General features: G+C 47.8%; 1 protein-coding gene across 1 annotated transcript; it reads left to right on the top strand.

Moving 5' to 3' along the window:
• Positions 1-532: 532 nt before the first annotated feature.
• On the top strand, positions 533-3,562 carry ACKR1 (atypical chemokine receptor 1 (Duffy blood group)). The gene is made up of 2 exons (XM_043452389.1): positions 533-2,134; positions 2,538-3,562. Exons 1-2 carry the CDS (start codon positions 2,114-2,116, stop codon positions 3,507-3,509), a joined length of 993 nt encoding a protein of 330 aa, XP_043308324.1. The 5' UTR covers positions 533-2,113; the 3' UTR covers positions 3,510-3,562.
• The last annotated feature ends 17,746 nt before the right edge of the window (positions 3,563-21,308 follow it).

The following is a 21,308-nucleotide window of genomic DNA, read 5'->3' as shown; positions in this document are numbered from 1 at the left end:
CAAGTGGGGGCAGCTGCAGCCAGCAGGTCTGCCCACCCCCTTCAGTTCAGGTAATACTGTCGTGAATCTTCCAGCCGCTGGTTAGGGCCCTGGGCCCCCTCCTCTTACAGCAGCGAGGCAGCCTAGGGCCCCAGGCCTGTGGTCTCCCTGCCTCCCAGCACCCGCTTTTGGGAAAATGACTTTTCCTCTTTGAGCTGAACCACTCTGTCCATATTACACAGAAGCCATATTTGTACCGGGGGGCGGGGGGGACGGGGCCGTCGTGCTGTGTGTGTCTGTCTGGGGGTGGAGGGCGGGGCGGGGAGCAGGGAGGGCACGTGTATCTTTATAATCTTTCTAACTCTCCTGTGCTAATCTCAGAGGGGCCACCCTCAATATATCTGGATTATCCGTGTCCTTCGGCTGCCTCCTTCTTGCCACTCTTGCTCCTGTTGGGATGCGTGTGTGTAAGGGCTGTTCTGCACCTGCTGCCTCCAGGGGTGGTGTGTGCCTTGCCAGGCCGCGCTCTCCGGGGCATCGTGTATGGAAACGACAGGACTCTCTGCGGGAGAGAAGAGCGTTCCTTCGTGCCCTTTGGCCAGGTCCTTAGATTCCAGTGTTGGGTGGGGTGCCTGACTGCTCCCCACTGCCCTCTGCCAGGATCGCTTCAACAGACCCCCCAAACTCCTTTTTCAGTCCCCTTCATGTTGGACCTGAAACTGCAGCTAGTGTCCCAGGAGAAAGGAGACCATCTCAGCAAGGTGACCATTCTTCTGCACCTCTGCTTCCGGCTCCAGCCGCCCTTGAGTGAGTGGGAAGGAGGACTTGGCAGAATTAGCGCTATGACACCCAGCGCCTTCTTGGACAAATGAAATAGTACCACCTAACTAACCCTCTCTATGGTTCCAACTCAGATGTTCTATGACTCACCGTTCCCCAAGTCCAGGCTAAGCGTCCCCCAGTGAGGAAATAAAATGCAAGGTAGGGGCGGGTGGGGGGGACAAAAGAGCAGAAGTCATGTGAGAATTGGGATGGTGAGGCGACAGCATACCAGAGAGCAGAAATGTCCATTTAAGGGCATCCTCCTATAGGATGCTGGGGAGAAATAGCTCTCCCCACCACAAGAAACTTTACATGTTGCTAAGATGCCAGGACAATGTAGCACTTCCAGGGCTTTTATAATCCCCAACAGGAATGTGAATAGAGATTGCCCCATAGGCAACAGTCCCGTTTTAAAGTATGCCATCCCATTGCCCCCAAGAGCCTGCTTTAACTTGTCACATCATGTGTTCTGCTTGGTATGGAAGATGCATTTACTGTGCCCATAGGTGGCTGGGCAAATGCCCAATTGCTCCCTGAAGCAGCTTCATTATACAACCTCGACAGCTGCCCCCCAGCCTTCCCTCCTCTCACACCAAAACACCCAGACCCAGAGAGCAGCACACACTCCCAGACACCTAGCACTCAGCCCAAAACCTAGCACTCAGATATGACACACAGCCACGTGTAAAGATGAGTAAGCATACTCCGACACCATGAATGATACACAAAGGGCGCCCCCCGAACACATACCGCTCAGGTTGTCAGAATCACATGGATCCAGCCACAAGCACCACTAACACCCCCTCCCACAAACACACCACTTTTGAACTATCTTTCCTTGGATCCAGTTCAAGGGGATGGAGAAGCAGTAAGTGCCATCAGCTGGCCTTTTCCTCCAATTTCCCAGCACGTCTCTTATCAGCGTCTCACACTTCACCTCTGGCCCCCTCTTCCTTCCTCGTACTTGAAGAATCCCTTTGTGCTGGAAAGCCCCCTGGCTTCTCGGCCTCCCTTTCCACCTTTGGAAAAACACTGACTTTCTGGTCCCCACCTTCTTCCTTTCCCGAGTGTGGGTCCTCACCAGCGGACTCCAGTCTCAAAACAGGAAGCCCCTGGGGTCAGTGCCCTAAGTGGTCCTGGGGCTCAGACAGGCGGTAGGCGTGGGGTAAACACTTCCTGAATGCACTGCCCGCCCCACGGCCCTGCCCAGAGCTGATGGCGTTCATTAGTCCCTGGCGCTTATCTTGGAACCACAGCCACTGGCAGAACTACCCCAGCCCATCTCTCTGCCCGCCCTGCACCCAGCAGCGTCATGGGGAACTGTCTTTACCCGGTGAGTGTGGGGCTGACCCCCAACCCCTCCCTCTCTGCCTCCTGCCGCCCCTTCTGTCTGCCCCTCGGGTCTGTAGACCTCGCTCCCTCTCTCCTCTCTTGTCCCTTCCCTCGTTTTCCTTGTCTCCTCGCCGTGTCCAGGGTCCCCCGTTCTTTGCCTCCTCGCTCGTCTCTGTCAGTTTCAGCCAGACCTGCTCCTCTCTCCCAGGCCTGTCCACCCCCTTCCCTTGCTTTCCTATGACTCGGCTCAGTCTTGTCCTCTCCCACCCTCTCCCCTGCACCCAGCTCTTGCGGCCCCCACTTTCCCGCTGCCCTTCTCTCCATACCTCCTGCCCTCAGCTCCCAGGATCCCCTTCAGAGGGATAGCTGGATGCTCTGATTGTCCCTTTGGGGATGTCCTCCAGGTGGCTGATGACAACTCCACCAACTTGGCCCTCGAAGAGGGATTTTGGAGTGAATTTCTGGAGACCGACTATCCAGACTATAATGAGGCCGACATGGAAGCAGCTGCGCCCTGCCACTCCTGCCCACTGCTCGACTACTCCTCACTGCCCTTCTTCATCCTTGTCAGCATCCTGGGCATCCTGGCTGGTGGAACCTTCCTCTACGCGCTTCTCAGACCTCTGTTCCGCTGGCAGCTCTACCAGGACAGGTCTACCCTGGTGCAGCTAGCCGTGGGCAGCGCCCTCTTCAGCATCGTGGTGCCCATCCTGGCACGGGGGCTCACTGGGGCGCCCATCACCACCCTCTGCCACCTGGCTCACCTGGTCGCCTATGGCTCAGCCTTTGCTCAAGCTCTGCTGATAGGGTACCATGCCTACCTAGGCCCCCAGCTGGGTGCGGGCCAGGTCCCAGGCCTCAGGCTGGGGATCACCGTGGGACTTTGGGGAGTGGCTACCCTCCTGTCCCTGCCAGTCACGCTGGGCAGTGACACTTCCCAAGGACTCTGCACCGTGACCTTCAGCGGGGAGTGGGAAATGTTGCGGTACATACACGCTGCAGCCTGTTTTGCCGTCTTTGTCTTGTTGCCCCTGGGTTTGTTGGGAGCCAAGGGGCTGAAGAGGGCGCTGGGCAGGGTGACTTGTTCCTGGGTCGATATCCTGTGGGTCTGGTTCATTTTTTGGTGGCCTCAGGGCATGTCTCTGGGATTGGACTCTCTAGTGAGGTCCAGGGCCATAGTGGTGTCAACATGTCCGGCCCAGCAAGCCCTGGACATGCTGCTGGATGTGGCAGAAGCCCTGGCAATATTGCACTGCGTGGCTACACCCCTGCTCCTCGCCTGGGTCTGCCACCAGGCCACTCACACGTCCCCACCCTCCCTGCCTCTGTCTACAACACAGACTTCTCATCTGGACACCCTTGGAGGCAAATCCTAGCTCTCTGCCCACCTGTCAAGCTGAATTAAAGTCTACGCTGTGTGTTTTTTTTTTTTTTTTTTATGAAGCTGGTGGTTTCTTATTTTGTCTGGGGATGTAAAGGAGAGGGAGGAGAATGGAGAGAGAGAGGCATTTCACACCAGACTTTGCTGTCAGCGTCTGCTTCTCTGGCTGGCCTGGGGAGAAAGTGAATGATGTGCAAACATCCTCGGGGCACACAGATGTTCTCTTGAGGTGCGGGGTTGCTGCCATCTCAAAGGGCAAGAGCAGGGGGACCAGAATATGAGGAGAGCAGCTAAACCTAAAACAAACAAACAAAAAAGAGCCAGAAGAGATGGCTTAGCTAGTAAAGAAAGAAGTGATGCTGCTGCAGTGAGAAAAACGAAGACGAGTGAAGATGAACGGAGAGCGTGACTCCTCTCTGCCTGGCCTGTCCAGCATTCCTCTCTGCCATCTAGATGCCTTCTGTCTTCCTGTTGGCTTTGCTTAGAGATCGGGTCGGGGGGAGGAGTGGAGGAGAGAAGCGTCCTGGAGGACCTTACTTAGCTCAGGGAACCTAGCAAGATAATTCTAAAGCCACTTCCCAGGAGTCCTCTCTCTGAGGTTTATTCCTCAGCATAGTCCTAATCCCCATGTGTGTGCATCTGTCTGTCTAAATCTGTTAGATCCTGTGTCCATGTTAGATGCATGCATGTAATAACAGATGGGCTTCCCTGGTGTCTCAGATGGTACAGAATCTGCCTGGGTTCGATTCCTGGGTCGAGAAGGCTCCCTGGAGAAGGGAATGGCTACCCACTCCAATATTCTTGCCTGGAGAATCCCACGGACAGAGGAGCCTAGCAGACCACATTCTATGGGATTGCAAAGAGTCAGACACGGCTGAGTAATCACAGATGCCCGTGTGTATACTTGCCTCTCTATCAGAGTTTGACTTGCATACTCCTGTGAGAGTGTTCTGCTCTCTCTTTCTCTCGGGCCTCTCCCTCCACCTCGTTCTGTTCTCCATCCTAGTTCTCAGGGTATGGAATCAGGACTTGTAACTCACTCCTATCTCAAATGAGTTTTCTTCACCCCAGTTTCTGGACCTAGCCTTTTCTATGAAGGAAGCATGTAGGGAAATAAAAATCAAGAAGCTGTGAAGCGTAAGATACTTGATGAGGAAAGGCCTGATCTGGCTGGGCCATCTGCTTGGAATTCCCCAAATTTCCCTTCTAATACCTTTTAGCTTTCAAAATAAGCCATTTCCCCCACACAAATATATCCTTCTGCTTTCCCCACTGTACTTCTTTGCCCTGGGAACCTCTTCCCCAAATATCCTCCCTGATTGGATGCTTCGTCATGATCCTGGAGACTTTTTCTCAGTCAAGTTTAGGTGATGATAGGAAGGACCATGAATAAGCCCCCCTTCATAAGTGGGACAGCCTCTTCTTTATAATTATATTTATTTATTTCTTCCTGGCTGGGCTAGGTCTTGGTCGCTGCATGGGCTTTTCTCTGTTTGTGGTGAGTGGGGGCTACTCTCTAGTTGCAGTGCGCAGGTTTGCCATTGAGGCGGCTTCTCTTGTGGAGCACAGGCTCTAGGGTGCTTGGGGTTCAGTAATTGTGGTTCCCAGGCCCCAGAGCACAGACTAAACAGTTGTGGCACAACTGTTGGCTTAGTTGGTCCACAGCATGTGGGATCTTCCCGGACCAGGGGTCGAACCCCTTTCTCCGCATTGGCAGGCAGATTCTTTACCACTGAGCCATCAGGGAAGCCCAAGGAAAACCAATTCTAATGGCACCAACAAATTCACCCCGTACCCGAGATGCCACACAAAGACGTGTCTCTCCCTCCAACCCAGTTAAACGCTGGGGAGACTTGAGAAGGTACCTTAAATCTATCCAAATCCAGGGATGTTGTTGTATTAGTCACTCAGTCATGTCCAACTCTTTGAGATCCCATGGACTGTAGTCCGCCAGGCTCCTCTGTCCATGGAATTCTCCAGGCAAGAATACTGGAGTGGGTAGCCATTCCCTTCTCCAGGGCATCTTCCCAACCCTGGGATTGAACCCAGGTCTCTTGCATTACAGGCAGATTCTTTACCTTCTGAGCCACCAGGGAAGCCCTGAATCTAGGTTTGGCCTGTCATTTTTCAAAGATGTGCTACATGTGGTTTCTCCCCCAAATCATTTCTGCTTGACTCTTTGGACCTTGGAGATAAGTAGGAGAATGCAGGAGAGGGGCAGAGATGAGTTACAGCATCCTTGGCAGGCGACTTGAAAGGCAGGAGGAATTTTCCTGGGTGGGTGCAGTGACAAATCCTCTCAACCCCCCACCTCCTGTCTCTTAGCAACCACCAGATTAGCTGCTGATTGGTGCATCCTAGATTGAAAGGCGGGATTTAGGGACCAATTGAGACGCGGGAGACATACTGAAACAGAAAGAAAGGCAGAGAAAATAGAGAAAAGAGAGATAAATTACAAACCTAAATTATGCTAAGATCTCCAGTCTTAGTTTATGAATGTATCCCAGTGTTTTCTTTGTTGTAATTCCCTTCCCAGCCTATTCTCATAAATTGCACCCTCCAGCACCTGACCAGTCTTTCAATCCTTCAGGTACTGGCCAACTCCCTTACAAGCTACTGGATTCGGACGCTGACCTAGTTAAGGGGGAGGAGAGGGCATTTTCAGCTTGCCAAATCTTCCAGTGTCAACCTGATGCAAAGGAGGCTTAATTTAAGACCACTGGGGTTGTCTTATCTACCCACCCCCTCAGCCATGCCTCCAGATAGAAATCCCTCCTTGCTCAGCCTGGGTAGAGAGACCCTCAGATACTCTGCCCCTGTTACATCTCTCACAAAGGAAAGGCCAAGGCAGATGCCTGAGGCTGATAAGAGGTAAGGACTGGTTGGAGATGTGTCCCCACAACTTTCTCCTTCCCATTCCGTCCCCTCTGCTTTGCCCCAGTTCCCCTGGGTGCTGGCCTTTCCCTGTGTTATCTCCATTGCATTCGGGTAGCTCTTCTGTAAGTCTAGCCCTGGCCTTATCATTTCTATAAGGCTTTCCTGGGGGCCCTGTTATCCCAGTCCATTTAACCCACTGCATACCACCAGCCACCTCCAAACTGCTCTGATTCAGGCATCTTTTCTGCAACCCTTCAGGAATACACATCCTATTTCCTTTGAACCCATAAGAATTTAATCTCAGGGATGGCAGGGACTTTAGCTCTGTATGAATTATTGGGCCTCTGGCTAAAGAAAAAAATCCTCTCAGGAAGAAGACAGCCAGAAAGCAAGCTCTTGGGAACACACACATACCCTAGGGACGGTTGCTCTGCTTTGCTTCTTTATGGAGAGAGACTGATTTCTTAAGGGAAGATGGAAGATCGCATTGATGCCCATAGTTCATTGATTTCAAACTGGAGCCCCTCCCAGAGGATTTCAGAAGCAAATACCTGGTCCTTACATCCTATATCCCTGAAACCATAGCCCCATGATTACCTTCCTCAAGAAAGAGTCCTCAGAGGAATTCTGATTGAAAACTTCACTGGGATTTCAAACCCAATTCATTGCCAGCTCTAATTGTCAGGGATTTGCATGAAAACCATCGTATGCTACCTAATTATTCTGACAACAGCAGCCCGCCGTCTGGGCACAAGGAGAATCGCAGTTTTAATTAACAAGAATGCACCTTGCAGACGAATGTGACTGTTTAGGTTAATTAACAAGTAACAAGTTCGAGTCCTTCCAAATCATCTCTGCACGTCTTCTAGGTGATTGGGGCGGGAGGAACTTGGAGCACTCACGAGGTGGCAGGGGAAGGTTAGAAATCCATTCGGCCAAAATGCGTGTCAGCTTTCATCCTCCGTACAGCTATTTGGTGAAGGGAAGAGGGAGTCACCAGGGGAAAGAGGCTCTTGAAAAAATTGATTTAGGGAAATTTGAGGCATAGTTCTAGGGTGGTTTTAGGCATTTTTATGTCACCCTTAGACTTTTAGAAAACTTGTAGACACAGTTATGCAAATGAGAGGAAGAAGTCCTGGTTATTCTCAAATATCTCTGATTCATTGTCCAGTTGTTTGCAAACTTGTTGTCTTCCAGGAAATCTCCAGCATTCCCCAATCTGCCATCTCTTCCTACATTTGGAGGTATGTTCCTACCCCATTTGGAAGTGTTAGTCAATTGTGTCCGACTCTTTGAGATCCCATGGATTATAGCTCACTAGGCTCCAATGTCCATGGGATTCTCCAGGCAAGAATGGGGAACACATGTAAATCCATGGCTGATTCATGTCAATGTATGGCAAAAACCACTACAATATTGTAAAGTAATTAGCCTCCAACTAATAAAAATAAATGAAAAAAAAAAAAAGAATACTGGAGTGGGTTGCTATGCCCTCTTCCAGGGGAATCTTCCTGACCCAGGGATCAAAGTTGCTTATTCCCTAAGATTTCACAGATAATGTCCCAAATTTCACCCTTGCCCTCTTCAAGGGTTATTGTTTGTATTTTTTTTCCCGAGTAGTTCTCTGCCTCCTAGAAGAATACACTGCATGTGAGTCCAAACTATATGTGTTTGAAGGGCTTGGACTTTTCCCCTCTATGTTATGCATTATTAATGTATGGGGGAGGGCCCTTGCAGGTGTCTTGGAAAATATGATGAAAATTGTGAAATCTCTCTCCAGGAGAATAGAATATTCCACCCCAAATTTGGTGTTTAGTTCTCCCCCGCTGTACTCAGAGCTAAACTCACATGCCTTCCCTCTACCTACAGGGACTTCCATCAGCTCCTCCATGCTCGCTAAGCTGGAGGCCCATGGCCTAGGGCACTGTCTGTTCTCTGAACAGGCAAGTCCCATTTCCACTAAGTGCCTTCACACTTGACAGCTCTTCTGCCCATGACTCTCTTTCCTGTGTTCTTTCTGTGACTGGGACTTTCTCATCCTTGAGATCTCGATGCAAATCTCACCTCCTCCAAGAATGACCTTCCCTGACATCCAGTGGGCTGTGGCCCCCAGCCACCTCCTGCACCCAATGACCCCCCACCAGTTCATCTAGGACGTTTCCAGCATGGCATCATGTGCCACGCACTGAAATGGTCCTGTCTCTTTACTGGTGTGCTTACCAGCGTGTTGATGATCCCTTCCTCCCACTAGACAAACAAGCACAAAGAGTGCAAGAACTTTTCCTGTCTTGTGACTGGAACGTAGACCTTGTAAACATATTATGAGAAATGGCTTCCCTTGTAGCTCAGCTGATAAAGAATCTGCCTGCAGTGCAGGAGACCTGGCTTGGATCCCTGGGTTGGGAAGATCCCCTGGAGAAGGAAAAGGCTACCCACTCCAGGATTTTGGCCTGGAGAATTCCATGAACCATATCGTCTATGGAGTTGCAAAGAGTCGGACACAACTGAGTGACTTTCACTTCACTTCAGATATGAGAAATAATTAATTGTATAAAAATAAAGTGTGGCGCCCCACTCCGCAGGGTTTACAGTCCCATGGGGAAGAGGAATAAGTAAGAGAAGAATTAGCACAGAAGAACTGCCCTAAAATGGAACTCCTCTCCCTCGGTCCTGCAGGCCATACTTTCCACAGCGTGCAAGCTCTTTGGGGGCCGAAGAGTTCAGAGGGCTGTCGGCACATGATTTCTGGAAACCTGTTTTCTGGGTCAACTTTCGGGTGGCTGGAGCTGAGTGGGTCTTCACCACAGCTCCCCAGCCACGTTGGAGGAATGATGCATGCTTCCCTTTGGGACTAAGCTGCTGTGGACACGGCAAAGCTGTGGGCCTCAGACAGCAGGGGAGAGCTGGGGAGGGCTATCATTCTTCATCTTCTCCTGCGGAGAAGTGAGTCCCGGGAGCCTCCCCGGAGTTCTCAGAGACAGTCTCCCTTTGGCTCGGAACTGAATTTGGAGTCCAGTCACCTCCTTGCATGTCATCACCCTCAGTGGGAGCACTCACACCCTCCTTGGACCTAAAAGCCATTTCTTTCTCCCTGTTGATTTTTTTCTTTTCAATTCTATCCCCTTCTCTTCTTTAGTTCCAGCTTAGGTGTCCCTGTGCCCTAGGCCTTCGCACCCTCTGAACTCTGCTTCCTTCTTTCCAGTTCTGGTCTCTGTCGCCAGCATGCCTGCACTCACTTCCCTGCAGTTCTGGGTGCTCCTTCAGGTTAACCCTGTAAGGTACTGGTACTCAGTTGCTCAGTCGTGGCCAGCTTTTTGCTATTCCATGGACTATAGACTCCTAGGGTCCTCTGTCCATGGAATTTTCCAGGCAAGAATACTGGAGTGCATTGCCATTTCTTTCTCCATTAAGGCACCTAAGGTTGTATAATTATGTATGAAAGGAAGTGAAACGGTTAGCTGCTGAGTCATGTCAGACTCTGTGTGACCACCTGGACTGGAGCCCACCAGGCTCAGCTGTCCATGGGATTCTTCAGGCAAGAATGCTGGCGTGGGTTTCCAAGTCCTCCTCCAGGGGATCTTCCTGACCCAGAGAAAGAACCTGGGTCTGCTGCACTGCAGGCAGATTCTTTACCATCTGAGCCACCGGGAAGCCCTGGTAATATATAGCAGTATATAATTATTATACACTTAGGGGTATATAATTCATTCCATTTAAGTATGTATTGAGTGCTTTCTAAGTTATAGACACTGTGAGAGATCTCAAAGACACATGAGTGAATCAGACACTATCTGGACACCAGCATCTCTCCAGACCCTTCTGGTTCCCTCTGTCCCTTTTCTTTCTTGGTTCTCTGGCCTTCCCAGCCCTCTTCAGAATAACTCTGAACACATCTGGATCCCAGGGCACACAGGAGTTCCACAAGGCCCTCAGTCACATAGACACTGCTCCATCCATTCTGCTGTTTACCAGCTGCAGACTCTCAGCAAACCAAAGCCCCTGGTCAATGGGTGGTTCTGTCTCACTGTCATATCCAGAATGTTCTTTATGTACAGATACAGAGAAGATACAAAAATAAATGACATTTTTCCTTCCATACTCTTCCAAAGTGGGTGTGGTGGATTCTGGAAGCCAGTGCAATGAAGGCCAGTCATCCAGAAGAGAAGGGGATGGGTGTGGAGCATTGGAAAAGAAAGCTATTTACAAACCAGTCTGTGACTGGTTTTCTCCCTGTGACCCGAGAAAGAGGTGAGGATGAAGTGGACTCTCTTGACTCTCAGCATGGAAGCTTCCAAAAATATGACTATATTTCTCCTCTATATCCACTCCTTCAGGCCCCAGAACTGGGCTGCTCAATTTGCATCCTTGATTGATTGACAGGAGGTCTATGGACAGCTCTGGAAGTGTGAAAGGAGTAAGTTGGAGGGGAGGTCACCGAGATAGAAAAACATTCTGCAGAAATTAAATAAAATTTAGCAGATTAATGCAAAACGTGTGTTTTAAAAAAATCAATTGTACAAAAGCAGGATGGAAGAGGCCTGGCTCAACAGAAGTTCTTTTGAAAAAAAGAAAAGATTTTAGAGGTTTCACTTGGCCACAGGCTAAAGATGAGTCAATAGTGTGCATAGCAGCCAAAAAGCTAATGCAGACTTCAACTGCATTAAGAGACACAGTGTCCAGGATGAGGGAGGGCATATACCACCCTCAGCTGCCCAGGACAAGCCATTCTGGAAATCAAGGGCTCTGGGAACCACATGTTGAATCACTAATAAATCAGAACTCTTCCCAGGGTGGCCAAGATGATGCAACTCCAGAGACTATGCCGCCGCCATACAGAGGGGCTAAAAGAGCAGGGGTTGGTGTGGGTGGGGCAGTGACATTGGAAAACTGTAGAAAAATACATAGCTGTCATTGTGTACCTGAAGAGTTGTCCTTGAGAGGAACATTAGACATATATGTAGCTGTAGCTTTAGAACTAGAAACACAGGATGGGGAGAAATAACAGAGATTGATTTTGGCTGAAGGTTGGGAAAGGCTTTCCATGACAGGATTGCTGATTTCAGGGATGGGGTGTGGCATTCTTGACAATGTAAAGCAATGACACGTGTGCACACAAACAGCGTGCTCTGTATTGGTCTGTGTTTTCGTTTCACACTGATGAGTGCACCAGATGAGGGCCTTGCTTTTGTCAAGTTTAGAGACAAATAAGAGAGGCAGAGACACCAGGCACATAGATAAATTACAAATGCTTCTGCCAGAGAAAAGAACTGGCGCCATAGAAAAGCATAAGAGGATAGAACTGAGACTGTGTCAGCATTTCACTGTTACAGAAAGGACTCAAGCTGAGGCTGGACAGTAACGAATCGTCAGAATATTTTCCAGGGATAGTCCATGCTTTGGGATAGATCCAGGATGAGTCCAGCAGCTTTTCCCCCAAATTGGCAGTGCAACAGAACCACCTGGGGAGAGGTTTTCAACAGCCCTTGACTCAATACAAGATATTCTGAATTCAAATAGTTGAGACCAGGAGACTCTGAAAACCCTATGGTGATAGGTTAAATGAAAGAGCTAGACTAAAATGCTTTGATTCCGGTGACTAGGTCTCACTTGGGATGATTTAAATCTCTTTGCTTGCATCCTCGAATTAAAATCCTCTGGCTCAGAGCTGGGGTGCTTTGGTCTCTTCCAGACCTGGCTTGTAGAACAATGAAGGACTTCTTAGCCAGATGTGCACCTGACCTGAATTTTTCCAGGAGGTGTGTACCTTTCCAGGCATCAATTGTGGCAGAAAAAAAAAAAATTGTAGCTGGTGCCCGGGGTCCCTCTAGTGGTCAGAACTCATCATTTCAACTGTACTTCAGATCCTCGTTTGGCCTAAGAATTATTTTCTGACACGGGCTCTATGAAGATGAAGGGGCCCTATGAAAAGAAAGCAGAGACTCCTAAATACATATTTTAGAAAGGTATTCACCAAAATTAGCATTAATAAATAGAAGTGCTAGAACTAAGCAATTGCTTACCGAATTCCTCTTGCCCCTTGCCATGCCTTCATGCATCTCCTGCATGTACCAGTGCATTGACCACTTCGCCACCTGGGAAGCCCCTTGCCGTGTCTTAGATGATCTCAAATTAGATAAATTTAAAAAACCAGAGTTGACAACTCCCCCAGGAAACCAGGCCATCAATTAGCGACTCCACAGTTCATTTTAATTCCCTGGGAAAATACAAAATGTGTGAGAAATCGTCATTTGAATAGAGCATTGGATTGAGCTGGGAGACAAGGATCATGGCATTGTAACCGTGTCACTTGCCAGCTTTCTGAACCGTAGTTTTCCCACCTGAGAAAAAGCAGATAATGACACTGGCTTGCCTAGCTTACAGATCTGACATAAAGATGAAATGAACTGCAGATGTGGAAGCTGTAAAATGAGTTACAGCTAGGAGGAAATACACTGCAATTAGTATTAAAGAAAATTTGCCCTGCAGGCAGTTGGGAAAATTGTCCATTGCCTTCTGGGCCATTCCACCAAAATGTAAGTTTTTATAAAAGCGACTGTACACATAACAAGCTGGACTGCGGGGACTCACCCCTCTCCCTCTGTCCCTGTGTCTCCACTCAGCCCTGTGACCAAAGGGCTCACAGAAGCTGTCTGAGACAGTTTAATAGGAAGTTCCAAGAATCATGTCTTCCAGAGAGAGGTTGACCCGGGGAGGGGGCAGTGGCAGTGGTGATAACAAGGGTAGTTGCAGGCATCTTGCTGGCATTTGGGCTGGCTTTTGTTGATTACAGTATTATTTAGGGCAGAGCACAAAATATTCCTGGATTGCTCAAAAGCAGTGATATCTCCACAGTGCTGTTTATTATACCCAGCCTTGGACCAGGGACCCAAAAATGTCCACATTCCAGCTCTTCTCACATGTTCTTTCCAGCAGTCTCTGTCCCTTGGAACGTGGCATCTTTTGGAGGCTCTTTATTGTGGGAGTACTTGCCTGCTTAGCAGCCCCTACATATGTGAGTGCACGCTAAGTCACTTCAGTTGTGTCTGACTCTGCGACCCCGTGTACTGTAGCCCACCAGGTTCCTCTGTTCAAGGGATTCTCCAGGCAAGAATATTGGAGTGGGCTGCCATGCCCTTCTCCAGGGGATCTTCCTGAACCAGGGATTAAACTCAGGCCTCTAATGTTTCCTGCATTAGCAGATGCGTTCTTTACCACTAGAACCACCTGGGAAGCCCAAGCAGGCCCTAAGCTTCCTGCTGTTCTTTGAGAAAGATTAATATTACATATTCTACACCCCTGCCACTCAAAGTGGGCCATGAAGCAAAGTTTTGGCAAGACCTGGGAGCTTGCAGTAAGTACAGACTCGCAGGCTCTACCCCAGACCCTTGGCTGAATTGTAATCTGCCCTTTAATATAATCCCAGGTGATCTGTAGGCTCATAGAAGTTTGGGGAGCACCCCCAACTTTTATGGATATTCAACTCGGGCTCTGTTTTCATCCATCATCCCCTATCCACCACCCCACTCAGCAGACAGAAGTCCCGGCTCTCTGAACCTTCCCCTTCTCCAGTCTCCCTGCCTTCCAGACTCCACTTCAAAGTTCAGTAATTACCATGCATTGGGGGCAGGGCCTGCACTTCATTCTCATGCTTTAGACAAAGTGAGACCAAAACCACATCCTGGTTCCTTCCCAGGCTCTTTCTGCCCCAGAAATGTAGACATTCTGCAAATCTTCCCTCAAATGGCACAAGTCTGGGGGCTGTGGGACAAGGGGGAACATGATCTTTCTACATTCTTTTGCTCTGGATAAGTGGTATCTCTAGAAAGGGCAGCAGTGAGAAGCTATTAGTAAGTCAGGTATGATGTAAGAGTCAGACTAAGGGGCCTACCCTGTGGCCAAGACTCCACATTCTCAATGCAGGGGGCCTGGGTTCGATCCCTGGTCAGGGAATCAGATCCCACATGCTTTAACTAAGACCCAGTTCAACCAAAAAAAAAAAAAAATCTTGTAAAGAACAAGTGACTGAGTATTGAGGGGTTGACAGTCACAGGGTGGAAAAGTGTCACTCCCTCTGAGTAGCAAGGGGACCTCACAGGGTCACCCCATATGCAGGGGCTGGCAGGCACGTTCACATGTACACAAGGCATCCTCTTTCTTGACACTGTGTCTGGGCACTGTGTCCTTTAGGCAGAGGCCATGCTGTCCCATTCCCCCTGGCCAGGCCTCGTCTGCACTTGGTGGCACAGACCTAACCCCAGCAGGCTGTGTCAGAACTACCGTGTGATCTAAGTATGTCATAGATGGCAAGGAGGTGGGAAAGGATGGGGGGGTGGGGGAAGGCCTTCCAGTCCAATCCCTGCAACCCACTCCCACTCTGCTGATCCCTGAAATGACTGCTGTTAGAAATCTCTCTCTCATTAGTAAACATTGCCCTCACCCTGATTCCTCTTCTTACATAGATATTCCCTTAAGAGACGCAATGAATAAAGAAACCAAGGTCAAGTCACCTTATAGGTACTGTTGGCTCTGGTCCGCAGTGTAGGCTATTGGCTAGAATCATGCAGGTCCAGCTTCTTGGGGCAAGTGGAGGAACTAACATTTCCAGCCTTCTGAAGAGCCCATCACCCTACAGGAAAGCCAAGCCTTGGCATGACGCCGGCAGTCCTGAACCTGCCTCTCCAGCCTCACCAGTCATGCTGAGTTCCTGGCACAGTGCCCAACTCTCCCAAAGCAAAGCACCTTCTCCCAGGTCCCTGTGCCTCTCCTGGGGCTGCTCCACTAGACTGAAAAGCGTCCACACTTCCCCTTTGTCTGGCCAGTGCCTAAACTTGTTCTTCAAGACTTGACTCAGGTGTCCCCTTACCTGTAACCATCTTCCATGTGTTCTTAGGCTGGGTTTACGAGTTAGGTGTACCTGTTCCATGCTCCCAAAGTCTCTTGGGCACAATAGTTACTTCACTCTGTGTTACTTAACCTCTGTCCCTGTGTTTCACTCCTAGACTAGGTGTTTTAAGGGCAGAGCTGATGGCTTCCTTATTTTTCAATTTCTGTAACCTAGCCCAGTACTGGACACCAAGTATGCATTTTAAATGTTAAATATATGTTGTATGTATTAACACATGTACAGAGGACAGAAGTTAGGTAGCAAAAGGGAAGAATGTAGAAATTTCTAATCAGAAGTTATGTAACTTGTTCAAGCATAAGTTGTTAGGAACCAAAAAAATCTACAGATTTGAACCCAGGTCTGTGTTTCAGAAGGACTTCAACTTTAAAGCCCTTGCTTCTTTCTCTCTTGCATCGAGCGGATGGTAAGTCATCACAGCACAACCCTCTCACTATATTTTCCATCAGTGGGTCCAGCTTTCAGATCTGACCTCCTGGGTGGGACCTTAAAGTACATCAGGTTCTGCCTTCTTGTTTTTTAGTTGATGGATGAGGGTCAAGACTGTGGAAGTTTCCCTGTTTACTGTGATACCGACATCATGGTCTGGAACAGGTTGGGACTGGGAGGGGCTGGGGATGAGGAAGGGGACAGGGAACACAAAACCCATCTTCACATCAGATCATACTGAATCAGTGCAATATATATTGATTGATCGATCACGAGCCAGGTGCCCAAATTCTAAATCCTAGCTATAGGGAAAAGGTGGCCAGGAGAACAAAGGATATGTTTCTCCAGACACCCCTGGCCCCTGGCCCAAAGGGAGAACTGGACAGACGCCATCACTTAGAGTCCATTTCCTCTGGCCTCACCACAACAGGCCGCATCCAGATGGAAAAACTAGTTAAGAGGATCTCCTATTTACATACATTTACATGCATTTGCATATCCACACAAGAACACGCAGTTCATTCTCAGGCAATTTTCAAGCAAATGTGATTATTGCCACCTTCAGGTTGTCATGGATAGATTTTGCTCTTCTCACTTTCCTTCTCACCCGCCCACAGTCCCTGAGCCCTGGATATGTGTTGTGGGAAGGGCAGTGCCGACGGGTTCGAGAATACCCAGCTCCATATCAGCAGCCTAGAGACGGGCAGCGTGGACAGCTCCTTGCTCTAGCAGCCCCGCCTGAGCCCCGGTCCTCAGCCCAAGCCCGTACAGGCTGGTTAGTCACATCTGCTGTGCTCAGACCAAGGTAACAACTACACTGATTGGATGTGCTTGGCAAATTACATGTTTTTTCACTGTTCTGGCAATGGTGCAATACAATAAAGCCCCTTCTGCACTCAGGACAGTGGGCACATCATAAACAGTATCTGAATGTAACTGTGAAGTCAACCACCAGGCTCTCGGTCCCTTTAGAATCTTTCCTCTTCACCATATAATCCCAAGTCCTTGCCCCTTTTCTTAGAGAATCAGTTTTTCCCACTGTTTGGCTCACAGTGGGTTCTTCCCGATAGCCTTTTAATGGTGCAGAAAAGACCCAGAGGGGAGCCTATTTGATCTTTCAGGCTGTAAGACAGGCAGTTGGCGTGGCTTAGAAAACATAGGAAATAAAGGACAGGGTCCTTGCTATTCTCTCTGGCACAAGGAGAGAATCTGAGAAGCAATAGGACATTGGGCCTTTCCTTCTTTGAGTTGGTAAGTCAGAGAAAAGACTCTGCTTGCTGGTGACCCCTGTGCATTTGAATACTCAGGTAGCATATAAGTGAAATGAGAAGTATGTTTACCAGTTTCTTACATTCAACATTCTCCTATACTAATTTGCTGATCAGCTAATCAACAAAGATCTTCTGTGTGCCTCAGGAAGCACTGAGCTGAATTATAGTAGCTACTTAATAAATACTCTAATTTTGTTGAGTGCAGTAGAGGTATTGTGCTAGCATCAATTATGGGATTCAGAAGCTAAAATGTATACACCCTGCCATCTAGAAACTCGGAGTCTAGGGAGATATTTGAAATATTTTATTCATGCATGCTTGCATGCTCAGTCATGTCCGACTCTTTGCGACCCTATGCGCTGTGGTTCACCAGGCTCCTCTGTCCATGGGGTTCTCCAGGCAAGAATACTGGAGTGGGTTGCTGTGTCCTCCTCCAGGGGATCTTCCCAAACCAGGGATCCATCCCATGTCTCTTATGTATCCTGCATTGGCATGTGGGCTCCTTCACTAGCATCACCTGGGAAGTTCTATTTTGTTCATATTTAATAATAAAAGCATGGAGTACTATGGATGAAAGCAGAGGCACCAAAGTCAGAGAGCAAAGTTGAATTCCCAGCTGTGTGACCTGGGATAAGTCATAGAACTTCTCTGAGTCGGTCTCCATTGAGAGTGGACTGGCAACTACCGATGACCCAGGGTAATTCGGAGGATTAAGTTGACTGACATATAAAGAACTTAGCACACATTGCCTGGCACTGAGAATGCTTTCAAGATGTTAGCTAAAGTATAAGAAAGGCGTAATTAGGTAACAAAGTGTATGATTTAGAGTTGTACAATTTTTTAGAATTAGAAAGAACCTTAAAAATCCTCTAATCCAATGTTTCCCAAATAATGGTCTGTGGACTGTTGCCAGTTTGTGACAATTTTTTTTTTTTCTTCCCACCAGTCTAAGCAAAATGTGAAAACAAAACCCGCAATGTAATCGTAGGCTATTTTCTCATTGGTGTTCAGTTTCCTTTTTTTGACAAGCAGATAAAAGGCAGATGGTAAGAGTGCTGTGTCAGTCCTCCATTTATGATCATTATTGTTTTGTTGCTGCTATAGTTGTTGTTTTGTTCAAGAAATTTTAGTCTGAGGCCCACTGTGGTATCAGACCAAACTCCAGTCAGTGGCACCATCTTATAAGCCGATCTCTGGACTCTACTTGAACCTTCCAGGGTCAGGTGCCATCCTGCTGGGAAATTCCTTCCCCTTTGAATCCCAGATAGTTAACAGAATAAACCCAATCCCTCTTCTACATGACGATCCTTCAGATAGTTGAAGACAGCAACCACGAGGGAGCCTGGGATAGTGGGCAGAGCCTTTGGTGCAAACTAATTTGCATGTTGATTCCTCCTATTCCTGTTGAATAGGCCAAGAGTATCTACTGCTGAAGACTATTATAGGGATCAAGAAAGATGATGCATGTGAAAGCACTTTGCATATGATGCTATGCCCTGCAAATGTTACATCTATAGTTACTAGGGGCCCTGTTTCCTCCAGGAGGTCTTCATACAGCACAGCATCTACTGTTTACCATCAGTTTTTCCTCCTTTGGACATGTATGGAATGGTTGATGAAAGCTTCCCACAAAACATTCTACCCAGCACTGAGCATAATCTAATCAACTATATGGAGTGAAATGAGACAAAGAGTGAATTGAGTGGTCTTTAAGGTGCCAGCTTCCATGACTTTTCACCCCTTTACCCCGCCTGTCCTGGGCACTGTGCATATGTGCTAAGTCGTTTCAGTCGTGTCCAGCTCTTTGCGACCGTAGAGACTATAGCCTGCAAGGCTCCTCTGTCCATGGGATTCTCCAGGCAAGAATACTGCAGTGGGTTGCCATGCCCTCCTCCAGGATATCTTCCCAACCCAGGGATCAAACCTGCGCCTCTTCCATCTTCTGCATTGGCAGGAAGGTTCTTTACCCCCTAGTGCCACCTGGGAAGCCCTCACATCACAAAGGAGTCTTGTTTCTTTTCTGGCCAGCTAAAATCACCGACTCGATGGACATGAGTTTGAGTAAACTCCGGGAGTTGGTGATGGACAAGGAGGCCTGGCGTGCTGTGATTCATGGGGTCACAAAGAGTCGGACATGACTGAGCAACTGAATTGAACTGAACAGAAAATCCCCAGAACAATGGGACAGCTATTGTTTTGGAGCAGCAAGAAACTTTCTCCTTTCTTTTTTTCTTGGTTTCCACATTCTAACCATGTTTAATCTACCTCTTACAACTTAAAAAATCCCCTCTTTGGAGGAAATTGACAACAAAATAAGAGTTTACTAGGACTGCCTTTCCTCTGATATCTGTTCCCAGTTTTGTCTCCTCCATTAAGTCCAGTATTTCCTTTTTCTTCCTGTTACAGGAACACCCCCTTCACAAGCCATATCCAATTGTTATTTTGCCAAAACCTATGCATTCTGCTCCTTACCTTGCCTTCAGTGGCCTAAGGAGAGCTGTGAAGTAGATAAAAGTAGAGGATAGAGGTGAGGAGTGCTGACTCTGGAGTAAGCTTGCTTGGATTCGAATCCCGATTTTTTGGTTTTTCGGTCTTGGGTCAATAACTTTAACCACTTTGCTATTTAGACCCTTTATCTGTAAAAACAAGGTAAATTTTACAGCTCCTTCATAAGGTTCTTCTGAGGAATCCTAGAGTCAATATATGTAAAGTGCTGAGAACAGCTCCTGTCACAGAGCACATCCTCAGTACACATCAGGCATTAATATTATTGCTGTCTTTATAGGACTGTGTGCACTTTTAGATTTATTATAACTTACACTTTATTCCTTATACTTTTTGTTCAGGGCTTTATTCAATCTGAGCTCATCAAAGTACTCCTTATGAAGCCCCATGGGTTTTGTTAGCTGCCTACTCCTTTTTTTATCAGGATGACTTAACAGTAATGCTATTTGAATTTCATTTCTTAGAAGTGCCCATACCATTAAAGAGTGGAGCTCCTTTATTATTTTGCATCATGGGTCAAGAGATTACAATCCTTTGCTCTGAACTTCCAGAAATCTGCTCTCCTGGTGTCTGGGATACAGTGATCTGAATATTTTATCTAATTTATCCACACACTGTTTCCCGAAAGGAATTGATATGGTTGCCATATTTCATTATAATAAGAGGCTACCATTTCATTTATTATTAGCTTTCAGAACTGCCATAGTCACTTTCCTCCCTGCATCCTATAACATACACATCATGATCCAGATCTTCCTTACTAGTCATAATTAAGTCCTGAGTAGCAGTTCCCTCTCACTGCTTTTTCTACCTACTGAGAGATTAAGTTGTCAGCAAGGCAAGGCAAGAATTCATCAGCTGTTCTGCATGAGACCTCCAGCAGATGTCCTGCTAGTGGAAGTCCCCCATCACCACTAGATCTTGCTTCTCTGCCAATTTTTGCAATTTGGAGAAAAGAGATTAGAAAGCTATCTATATGCCTATTGCACAAGGGCCTGCCTCATCTCCTCTGTAAGAATGAAAGTTTCCAGAAGACTTCCTATTCTAAACACCCTTCATGCGTTCCTGAGACTCTGCTAGATTTATTTATTTATTTATTTATTTCCATCAGTTCTTCTCTGGACTTTAGCATATTTCCTTGACATGGAGCTGCTTTGAAAGATGTATCTATTAAACACCCCTTTGGTATCTGACTCTGTGGTCTTTGGGTCAGAGCACTCACCACCCGTTCACAAAATGTGCATCTCATCCAGAACCCTGCAGAGACTGTACAATACCTGGGCTCCTGGTGGACTCCTTATCATAGGCCTCTGGCTGATGCTGACCGTCACAGCAGGCCAGTCAGCTGATCTGATGGGTAGGTAAATACGTTTCTATGTGTTTCCCATCTGCATAGTAATTCTTGGTGTCTCAGAAAAAGATCTCCTGTCAGGGAAATAATCATCATTCGTAGTAGCAATGATCAATGTTAAATTTGAGTTAAGTTCCTTAAGGGCAGGGGCCAGTTCTCTTATTTACTCCAGTTAGCAAAGGAAGTCAATGAAACAACAACAACCATTTATTGAGTGTCTAATATATGTCAGAGGCTTCCCAGGCAGCACAGTGGTAAAGAATCTGCCTGCCAATGAAGGAGACACAATAGATGAGGATTCAGTCCTTGGGTTGGAAGGATCCCCTGGAGGAGGAAATGACAACCCACTCCAGTATTCTTGCCTGGAGAATTCCATGGACAGAGGAGTCTGGCAGGCTATAGTCCATGGGGTTGCAAAGAGTCAGACGCGACTGAGCAGACACATACACACACTATGTG

This window comes from Cervus canadensis, chromosome 2 (assembly GCF_019320065.1).
Source record: "Cervus canadensis isolate Bull #8, Minnesota chromosome 2, ASM1932006v1, whole genome shotgun sequence".
Classification (NCBI taxonomy): domain Eukaryota; kingdom Metazoa; phylum Chordata; class Mammalia; order Artiodactyla; family Cervidae; genus Cervus; species Cervus canadensis.
This window is presented reverse-complemented; position numbering and strand designations above follow the sequence as displayed.

Bases quoted from the DNA above. Each gene is read 5' to 3' on its own strand.
- ACKR1 (XM_043452389.1), top strand. From the start codon at position 2,114: ATGGGGAACTGTCTTTACCCG. The intron at 2,135-2,537 runs GTGAGTGTGGGG...GATGTCCTCCAG, and splicing joins TGGGGAACTGTCTTTACCCG to GTGGCTGATGACAACTCCAC.